Source organism: Bos javanicus, chromosome 7 (assembly GCF_032452875.1).
Source record: "Bos javanicus breed banteng chromosome 7, ARS-OSU_banteng_1.0, whole genome shotgun sequence".
NCBI lineage: Eukaryota > Metazoa > Chordata > Mammalia > Artiodactyla > Bovidae > Bos > Bos javanicus.
In genome coordinates this window covers 8,440,781-8,452,164 of record NC_083874.1, presented here as the reverse complement: position 1 = coordinate 8,452,164, position 11,384 = coordinate 8,440,781, and the positions used below count along the sequence as shown (strand labels likewise).

General features: G+C 38.5%; 1 protein-coding gene across 1 annotated transcript; it reads left to right on the top strand.

The window, feature by feature from the left end:
• Positions 1 to 9,330: 9,330 nt before the first annotated feature.
• On the top strand, positions 9,331 to 10,263 carry LOC133251798 (olfactory receptor 7A17-like). The gene has a single exon (XM_061424588.1). The coding sequence runs from the start codon at positions 9,331 to 9,333 to the stop codon at positions 10,261 to 10,263; it is 933 nt and encodes a 310-aa protein (XP_061280572.1).
• The last annotated feature ends 1,121 nt before the right edge of the window (positions 10,264 to 11,384 follow it).

Sequence of the window (11,384 nt, the reverse complement as noted above, 5' to 3'; positions counted from 1 at the left end):
CATCCATTATTGGGCCATACAAAAACTGTACGGTCAGGGACTTCCCTGGTGGTCCAGTGGTTAAGAATTCGCCTTCCAATACAGGGGATGTAAGTTCGATTAGATCCCTGGTACTGGACTCCACATGCCTGATGGCCAAAAAACTAAAATATCAAAAAAAAGAAGCAATATTGTAACAGTAAGGACTTTAAAAATTCAGTAAAGACTTTAAAAATGGTTCACATCAAAACAATCTTGAAAAAAAAACCTAGTTCGTCAAATAATTATGGAATAGGCACAGGAAAAGTAAATCTACTGCATCATACTAACAATGTCCAACTTTTGTTATACTGTATGCATTTTCTCTGGGGAAATGTTGGTTTATCCCTTTGTTCGTTTTTTGGTGGATGTACCATATATAAAGTGCTTGACACCATTAAAGAAAATCACTGCTGCTGCTGCTGCTGCTAAGTCGCTTCAGTTGTGTCCGACTCTGTGAGACCCCATAGACGGCAGCCCACCAGGCCCCGCAGTCCCTGGGATTCTCTAGGCAAGAACACTCGAGTACTTCTGTCTTTTAGACAAGTTTTTTTTGTTTTTTTTTTTGTTTTTTTTTTTTTTTTAGTTCTCTTATTATTTTCTCTGGGCATCAAGGGAATGTAATCAGGGTTGGAATGCTGCCAGAACCAAGGGAGATTATTCTTCCGCACAATCTCTCTGAGACCAGCTGAGCTTATTAGATCTTTTCCTCCTGACCCACTTTATTTTTTCTCTCTTTCTGTTAATTGAACAGATTCTTTTTTGATTAAAAAAAATCAACCAAAAATGGCCCTATCAGTATGGAGTCCCAGGTTTATATGTCCATGGGAAGTTGAAGAATTGGAATATCTGAAGACCATTTCTGCATTCTACAGGGGAAAGATCACTGATTGGGCCAGTTTGGGTTTTATGCATTTCTAGTGCAAAGTTCAACATTCAGAAAACTAAGATCATGGCATCTGATCCCATCACTTCATGGGAAATAGATGGGGAAACAATGGAAACAGTGTCAGACTTTATTTTGGGGGCTCCAAAATCACTGCAGATGGTGATTGAAGCCATGAAATTAAAGGATGCTTACTCCTTGGAAGGAAAGTTATGACCAACCTAGATAATACATTGAAAAGCAGAGATATTACTTTGCCAACAAAGGTCCGTCTAGTCAAGGCTATGGTTTTTTTGTTGTTGTTGTTGTTTTTGTTTTTTTTTATTTTATTTTATTTTTAAACTTTACAATATTGTATTAGTTTTGCCAAATATCAAAATGAATCCACCACAGGTATACCCGCGTTCCCCATCCTGAACCCTCCACCTTCCTCCCTCCCATACCCTCCCTCTGAGTCGTCCCAGTGCACCAGCCCCAAGCATCCAGTACCGTGCATCGAACCTGGACTGGCGACTCGTTTCATACATGATATTATACATGTTTCAATGCTATTCTCCCAAATCTCCCCACCCTCTCCCTCTCCCACAGAGTCTATAAGACTGATCTGTACATCGGTGTCTCTTTTGCTGTCTCATACACAGGGTTATTGTTACCATCTTTCTAAATTCCATATATATGCGTTAGTATACTGTATTGGTGTTTTTCTTTCTGGCTTACTTCACTCTGTATAATAGGTTCCAGTTTCATCCACCTCATTAGAACTGATTCAAATGTATTCTTTTTAATGGCTGAGTAATACTCCATTGTGTATATGTACCACAGCTTTCTTATCCATTCATCTGCGGATGGGCATCTAGGTTACTTCCATGTCCTGGCTATTATAAACAGTGCTGCGATGAACATTGGGGTACACATGTCTCTTTCCCTTCTGGTTTCCTCAGTGTGTATGCCCAGCAGTGGGATTGCTGGATCATAAGGCAGTTCTATTTCCAGTTTTTTAAGGAATCTCCACACTGTTCTCCATAGTGGCTGTACTAGTTTGCATTCCCACCAACAGTGTAAGAGAGTTCCCTTTTCTCCACACCCTCTCCAGCATTTATTAATTGTAGACTTATGGATTGTAGCCATTCTGACTGGTGTGAAATGGTACCTCATAGTGGTTTTGATTTGCATTTCTCTGATAATGAGTGATGTTGAGCATCTTTTCATGTGTTTGTTAGCTATCTGTATGTCTTCTTTGGAGAAATGTCTATTTAGTTCTTTGGCCCATTTTTTGATTGGGTCATATATTTTTCTGGAATTGAGCTGTAGGAGTTGCTTGTATATTTTTGAGATTAGTTGTCTGTTGCTTCATTTGCTATTATTTTCTCCCATTCTGAAGGCTGCCTTTTCACCTTGCTAATAGTTTCCTTTGTTGTGCAGAAGCTTTTAAGTTTAATTCGGTCCCATTTGTTTATTTTTGCTTTTATTTCCAATATTCTGGGAGGTGGGTCATAGAGGATCCTGCTGTGATGTATGTCGGAGAGTGTTTTGCCTATGTTCTCCTCTAGGAGTTTTATAGTTTCTGGTCTTACGTTGAGATCTTTAATCCACTTTGAGTTTATTTTTGTGTATGGTGTTAGAAAGTGTTCTAGTTTCATTCTTTTACAGGTGGTTGACCAGTTTTCCCAGCACCACTTATTAAAGAGATTGTCTTTAATCCATTGTATATTCTTGCCTCCTTTGTCAAAGATAAGGTGTCCATATGTGTGTGGATTTATCTCTGGGCTTTCTATTTTGTTCCATTGATCAATATTTCTGTCTTTGTGCCAGTACCATACTGTCTTGATAACTGTGGCTTTGTAGTAGAGCCTGAAGTCAGGTAGGTTGATTCCTCCAGTTCCATTCTTCTTTCTCAAGATCGCTTTCGCTATTCGAGGTTTTTTCTTTTTCCATACAAATTGTGAAATTATTTGTTCTAGCTCTGTGAAGAATACCGTTGGTAGCTTGATAGGGATTGCATTGAATCTATAAATTGCTTTGGGTAGTATACTCATTTTCACTATATTGATTCTTCCAATCCATGAACATGGTATATTTCTCCATCTATTAGTGTCCTCTTTGATTTCTTTCACCAGTGTTTTACAGTTTTCTATATATAGGTCTTTAGTTTATTTAGGTAGATATATTCCAAAGTATTTTATTCTTTCCGTTGCAATGGTGAATGGAATTGTTCCCTTAATTTCTCTTTCTGTTTTCTCATTATTAGTGTATAGGAATGCAAGGGATTTCTGTGTGTTGATTTTATATCCTGCAACTTTACTATATTCATTGATTAGTTCTAGTAATTTTCTGGTGGAGTCTTTAGGTTTTTCTATGTATAGGATCATGTCATCTGCAAACAGTGAGAGTTTTACTTCTTGTTTTCCAATTTGGATTCCTTTTATTTCTTTTTCTGCTCTGATTGCTGTGGCCAAAACTTCCAAAACTATGTTGAATAGTAATGGTGAAAGTGGGCACCCTTGTCTTGTTCCTGACTTTAGAGGAAATGCTTTCAATTTTTCACCATTGAGGATAATGTTTGCTGTGGTTTTGTCATATATACCTTTATTTATGTTGAGGTATGTTCCTTCTATTCCTGCTTTCTGGAGAGTTTTTATCATAAATGGATGTTGAATTTTGTCAAAGGCTTTCTCTGCATCTATTGAGATAATCGTATGGTTTTTATTTTTCAATTTATTAATGTGGTGTATTACATTGATTGATTTGCGGATATTGAAGAATCCTTGCATCCCTGGGATAAAGCCCACTTGGTCATGGTGTATGATCTTTTTAATGTGTTGTTGGATTCTGATTGCTAGCATTTTGTTAAGGATTTTTGCATCTATGTTCATCAGTGATATTGGCCTGTAGTTTTCTTTTTTGGTGGCATCTTTGTCAGGTTTTGGTATTAGGGTGATGGTGGCCTCATAGAATGAGTTTGGAAGTTTACCTTCCTCTGCAATTTTCTGGAAGAGTTTGAGCAGGATAGGTGTTAGCTCTTCTCTAAATTTTTGGTAGAATTCAGCTGTGAAGCCATCTGGACCTGGGCTTTTGTTTGCTGGAAGATTTTTTATTACAGTTTCAATTTCCGTGCTTGTGATGGGTCTGTTAAGATTTTCTATTTCTTCCTGGTCCAGCTTTGGAAAGTTGTACTTTTCTAAGAATTTGTCCATTTCTTCCACGTTGTCCATTTTATTGGCATATAATTGTTGATAGTAGTCTCTTATGATCCTTTGTATTTCTGTGTTGTCTGTTGTGATCTCTCCATTTTCACTTCTAATTTTATTGATTTGATTTTTCTCCCTTTGTTTCTTGATGAGTCTGGCTAATGGTTTGTCAATTTTATTTATCCTTTCAAAGAACCAGCTTTTGTCTTTGTTGATTTTTGCTATGGTATCTTTTGTTTCTTTTGCATTTATTTTTGCCCTAATTTTTAAGATTTCTTACCTTCTACTAACCCTGGGGTTCTTCATTTCTTCCTTTTCTAGTTGCTTTAGGTGTAGGGTTAGGTTATTTATTTGACTTTTTTCTTGTTTCTTTAGGTATGCCTGTATTGCTGTGAACTTTCCCCTTAGGACTGCTTTTAAAATATCCCACAGGTTTTGAGTTGTTGTGTTTTCATTTTCATCCATTTCTATGCAAATTTTGATTTCTTTTTTGATTTCTTCTGTGATTTGTTGGTTATTCAGCAGGGTGTTGTTCATCCTCCATATGTTGGAATTTTTAATAGTTTTTCTCCTGTAATTGAGATCTAATCTTACTGCATCATGGTCAGAAAAGATGCTTGAAATGATTTCTATTTTTTTTAATTTACCAAAGCTAGATTTATGGCCCAGGATGTGATCTATCCTGGAGAAGGTTCCATGTGTGCTTGAGAAAAAGGTGAAATTTATTGTTTTGGGATGAAATGTCCTATAGATATCAATTAGGTCTAACTGGTCTATTGTATCGTTTAACATTTGTGTTTCCTTGTTAATTTTCTGTTTAGTTGATCTATCCATAGGTGTGAGTGGGGTATTAAAGTCTCCCACTATTATTGTGTTATTGTTAATTTCTCCTTTCATACTTGTTAGCATTTGTCTTACATACTGCAGTGCTCCCGTGTTGGGTGCATATATTTATAATTGTTATATCTTCTTCTTGGATTGATCCTTTGATCATTATGTAGTGACCATCTTTGTCTCTTTTCACAGCCTTTGTTTTAAAGTCTATTTTATCTGATATGAGTATTGCTATTCCTGCTTTCTTTTGGTCCCTATTTGCATGAAAAATCTTTTTCCAGCCCTTCACTTTCAGTCTGTATGTGTCCCCTGTTTTGAGGTGGGTCTCTTGTAGACAACATATGTAGGGGTCGTGTTTTTGTATCCATTCAGCCAGTCTTTGTCTTTTGGTTGGGGCATTCAACCCATTTACATTTAAGGTAATTACTGATAAATATGGTCCCATTGCCATTTACTTTATTGTTTTGGGTTCGAGTTTATACACTGTTTTTGTGTTTCCTGTCTAGAGGATATCCTTTAGTATTTGTTGGAGAGCTGGTTTGGTGGTGCTGAATTCTCTCAGCTTTTGCTTGTCTGAGAAGCTTTTGATTTCTCCTTCATATTTGAATGAGATCGTTGCTGGGTACAATAATCTGGGCTGTAGGTTATTTTCTGTCATCACTTTAAGTATGTCTTGCCATTCCCTCCTGGCTTGAAGAGTTTCTATTGAAAGATCAGCTGTTATCCTTATGGGAATTCCCTTGTGTGTTATTTGTTGTTTTTCCCTTGCTGCTTTTAATATTTGTTCTTTGTGTTTGATCTTTGTTAATTTGATTAATATGTGTCTTGGGGTGTTTCGCCTTGGGTTTATCCTGTTTGGGACTCTCTGTGTTTCTTGGACTTGGGTGATTATTTCCTTCCCCAGTTTAGGGAAGTTTTCAACTATTATCTCCTCAAGTATTTTCTCATGGTCTTTCTTTTTGTCTTCTTCTTCTGGGACCCCTATGATTCGAATGTTGTAGCATTTAATATTGTCCTGGAGGTCTCTGAGATTGTCCTCATTTCTTTTAATTCGTTTTTCTTTTATCCTCTCTGATTCATTTATTTCTACCATTCTATCTTCTAATTCACTAATCGTATCTTCTGCCTCTGTTATTCTACTATTTGTTGCCTCCAGAGTGTTTTTAATTTCATTTATTGCAGTATTCATTTTATATTGACTCTCTTTTATTTCTTCTAGGTCCTTGTTAAACCTTTCTTGCATCTTCTCAATCTTTGTCTCCAAGCTATTTATTTGTGATTCCATTTTGATTTCAAGATTTTGGATCAATTTCACACTCATTATTCGGAATTCTTTATCAGGTAGATTCCCTATCTCTTCCTCTTTTGTTTGGTTTGGTGGACATTTATCCTGTTCCTTTATCTGCTGGGTATTCCTCTGTCTCTTCATCTTGTTTAAATTGCTGAGTTTGGGGTGTCCTTTCTGTATTCTGGCAGTTTGTGGAGTTCTCTTTATTGTGGCATTTCCTCGCTCTGTGTGTGGGTTTGTACAGGTGGCTTGTCAAGGTTTCTTGGTTAGGGAAGCTTGTGTCGGTGTCCTGGTGAGTGGAGCTGTATTTCTTCTCTCTCCTTTCGAAGACTTGGGTTGCTTTTCCGGGTGCCTGATGTCCTCTGCTGGCATTCAGAAGTTGTTTTGTGGAATTTACTCGGCGTTTAAATGTTCTTTTGATGAATTTGTGGGGGAGAAAGTGTTCTCCCCATCCTACTCCTCCGCCATCTTAGCTCCTCCCCAAGGCTATGGTTTTTACAGTGGTCATATATGGATGTGAGAGTTGAACTGTGAAGAAAGCTGAGTGCCAAAGAATTGATGTTTTTGAACTGTGGTGTTGGCGAAGACTCTTGAGAGTCCCTTGGACTGCAAGGAGATCCAACCAGTCCATCCTAAAGGAGATCAGTCATGGGTGTTCATTGGAAGGACCGATGCTGAAGCTGAAACTCCAATACTTCGGCCACCTCATGCGAAAAGTTGACTCATTGGAAAAGACTCTGATGCTGGGAGGGATTGAGGGCAGGAGGAGAAGGGAATGACAGAGGATGAGATGGCTGGATGGCATCACCGACTCGATGGATGTGAGTTTGCGTGAACTCCGGGAGTTGATGATGGACCAGGAGGCCTGGCGTGCTGCGATTCATGGGGTCGCAAAGAGTCGGACACGACTGAGCGACTGAACTGAACTGAGTGCAATTAGGAAAGGAAATCAACACTGAATATACACTGGAAGGACTATTGCTGAAGCTGAAGCTCCAATACTTTAGCTACTTGAAGACCTGAAGACCCAACTCATTGGAAAAGACCCTGATGCCAGGAAAAATTAAAGGCAAAAGGAGAAGAGGGCACCAGGGGATGAGATGGCTAGATAACATCACCGACTCAATGGATATGAAATTGAGCAAACTCTAGGAGATAATGAAGGACAGGGAGCCTGGCATGCTGCAGTCCATGGACTTGCCAAGAGTCAGACAGGACTTAGAAACTGAAAATCAACAACAAAGTGTAATCAGAAAGGTGGTGGCTGAGAAAGACATGAACATACTACAGTGCTGGAGGCCATTGTATGTGTGAGAGAGACACTTGTGGAGTGTGACCAGTCTTCAGAACAAGAATACAAGGACTCATACATTCCAAGATGATTCTTACAGTCCTGGGACCAGAACTCAAACAGAGGAGGTACTAAGGAGGGGAGCTGTTTCTTTTTTAAAATACTGACTGATTGATTGATTGACTGATTGACTTGGCTGTGCAGAATCTTCGGTGCAGCCTATGAGATCTTTAATTGTGGAAAGTGAACTCTTAGTCTTCTCATGTGGGATCTAGTTCCCTGAGAAGGGATCAAACCCTGGCACCCTGTATTGTAAGCAAGAGTCTTAGCCACTGGATCACCAGAAGAGTCCCCTGGGGACCCTTTAGCAACAAGATGAACAAGTTGTAGTATGGAACAGGAAATACCTGTGCCCTGGGGTTTCAGCAGTGGCAGAGAGACCACCTCCCTCCTCAACATGTGTGACATCACTTCTCCTCAGTCTTTCAGGTCCATTCACTTGCAACACTGCTTCTCTGTATTTGAATTGAGCACAGGAAACAAGCACCTTCTTTAGGGCCTTTGCCTTGGCCATTCCTTCTGCTGGGCACACATGTCCCCACATAGACCCAATCTCTCCTTTGTGCCTGTCGTTAGTTTCGTCACAGAATCTGTCACCATAGGATGATATATAATTTTACTGTCTGTTTAAATAGTCATTCTCTGTTTTTATGTCCTGATTCATTTTTTCAATTTATTTTTAATTGGAGGATAATAATTACTTTATGATGTTGTGCTGGTTTCTGCTATACAATAATGTGAATCAACCAGAAGTATACACATATCACCTCCCTCTTGAGCCTCCCTCTCACCCCACCCCGTCCCACCCATCTAGGTCATCACCAAGCACAAGACAGGACTCCCTATGTTACGTAGCAGCTTCTCACTAGCTATTGATTCTACACATAGTATATAGATGTCAATGTTATTTTCTCAATTCGTCCCCCTGCTTCCCCTGATGTGTTCACAAGTCCATTCTCTACATCTGCATCTCTATTCCTACACCTCAGATAGGTTCATCTGTATCATTTTTCTAGATTCCATATATATGCATTAATGTGCAATATTTATTTTTCTCCTTCTGACTTACTTCACTCTGTATAACAGGCTGTAGATTTGTCCACCACCCTTCAGTTGACTCAAATTAGTTCCTTTTTATGGCTGAATGATATTCCATTGTGTATATATACCACAACTTCTTTATCCATTCATCTATCCATCTAGGACATCTAGGTTGCTTCCATGTCTTGGCTACTGTAAATACTGCTGCAATAAACATTGGGGTACATATGTAGTTTTAGTTTATAGCTTTCTCAGATTATATACCCATTTGTGGGATTGTGGAGTCATATGGTAGTTTTACTCCAGTTTTTTTAAGGCATCTCTACACTATTTTCCATAGTGCCTATATCAACTTACATTCCCAATATATATTCATTCTCTATCATTGAAATGAGACTTTGGGGACTTTTGCTTTTTAGCACCTTTTACTCATTGCCTAGACAGTGCTTAAAAACGATAGACTTTGTATTACATTCTTGAATTACATTATGAAATCTCGTTAAAAGTGTAAAACTCATGACCCTTATGATAAAAGCTGATTGGGGAAAAAATTCCACATTATGGAATTATACCTTCAATGGGCTATACAAAGTACACAAAATATCAAATTAATATTTGACAACAAAATATAAATTTGAAACACCATTTTGAATATGTGAGTAAAACAAGTTTGTGTGAAAATTAACCATGTTATAGCCTTTCTTTCCAGAAGTCACCTTCCTGCATGGAACCAGACAATGATACGCAAATTCTAGAATTTCTCCTTCTGGGACTTTCAGAGGAAGTAAAAGTACAGCCCCTCATATTTGGGCTTTTCCTCTCCACGTACCTGACCACTATGTTTGGAAATCTGCTCATCATCTTGGCCATCACTTCAGATGCCCACCTGCACACACCCATGTACTTCTTCCTCTCCAACCTGTCCTTTGTGGACATCTGTTTCACCTCCACCACCATCCCAAAGATGCTATGGAATATCTGGACACAAAGCAAAGTTATCAGCTATAAAGAATGCATCACACAGATTTATTTTCTCATCCTCTTTGCAGTGTTGAACATCCTCCTCCTGACCGTGATGGCCTATGACCGCTTTGTGGCCATTTGTCAACCTCTCCACTACACAGTCATCATGAACCCCCAGCTCTGTGGACTACTGGTGCTGATATCCTGGATCATAAGTGTCCTGAATTCCTTATTACAAAGCTTAATGGTGTTGCGACTGTCCTTCTGCACAAACATTGAAATTCCCCACTTTTTCTGTGAACTCAATCATATGGTCCAACTTGCCTGTTCTGACACCTTTTTTAATAACATAGTGATGTATTTTGCAGCTGTCCTGCTGTGTGGTGGTCCTTTCTTTGGTATCCTTTGTTCATATTCTAAAATAGTTTCCTCTGTATGCAGAATCTCATCAGCTCAGGGGAAATATAAAGCATTTTCCACCTGTGCATCTCACCTCACCATCGTCTCCTTATTTTATTGTACGATGCTTGGAGTGTACCTTAGCTCTGCAGCTACCCACAATGCACACTCAAGTGCAACAGCCTCGGTGATGTACACAGTCATCACACCTATGCTGAACCCCTTCATCTATAGCCTGAGGAATAAAGACATGAAGAGGGCTCTGAAAGCATTGTTTGTGAAGGGAAATATATAAAGGTCAATTGTAAAACTGAAGAAGTACCTAAGATTGAAGAGGTCAAAGCTTTGGAGTCAGATATTGTGACTGTTTGATCAGACTATGAAAGCAGAACTTGCTACTTTTATTTTCTTGAATTTCCATTTCTTTGATTTCAACTTTTCTATATTAACTTGTAGCTCATTTTAATAAGCTTTCTTCTTCCTTTGATATCCAGCAAATTTTCCCTTGTTTTATATTTTTTAATTAATTTTTTTATTTAAGGATAATTGCTTTAGAGAATTTTATTGTATTCTCAACATGAATCAGCCATAGGTATACATATATCTCCTCCCTTTTGAACCTCTCTCCCATTTCCCAGCCCATTCCACCCCTCTAGGTTGATACAGAGCCCCTGAGCTATACAGCAAATTCCCATTGGCTCTCTATTTTACATATGGCAGAGTACGTTTCCATGTTACTCTTTCGATGCATCTCACCCTCTCCTCCCCTCTCTCTATGTCCATAAGTCTATTCTCTATGTCTGTTTCTCCATTGCTGCCCTGTAAATAAATACTTCAGTACCATTTTTCTCGATTCCGTATATATGTGTTAGAACATAAAATTTATCTTTCTCTTTCTGACTCACTTTACTCTGTATAATAGGTTCTAGGTTCACCCACCTCATCAGAACTGACTCAAATGCATTCCTTTTTATGGCTGAGTAACATTCTACTGTGTATATGTACCACAACTTCTTCATCCAATCATCTGTCAATGGACATCTAGGTTGCTTCCACATTCTAGCTATTATAAATACTGCTGCAATGAACAATGGGATACATGTGTCTTTTTCAATTTTTGTCTCCTTATGGTATATTCCTAGAAGTGGTATTGCTGGATCATAAGGTGGTTTTATTCCTAGCTTTTAAGGAATCTCCATACCGTCTTCCATAGAGGTTGTATCAATTTACACACCCACCAACAGTGCAAGAGCATTCCCTTTTCTCCACACCTTCTCCAGCATTTATTGTTTGTAGACTTTTTAATGATGGCCATTCTAACCAGTGTGAGGTGATACCTCTTTGCAGTTTTGATTTTCATTTCTGTAATAATGAGTAGTGTAGAGCATCTTTTCATGTATTTGTTAGCCATCTGTA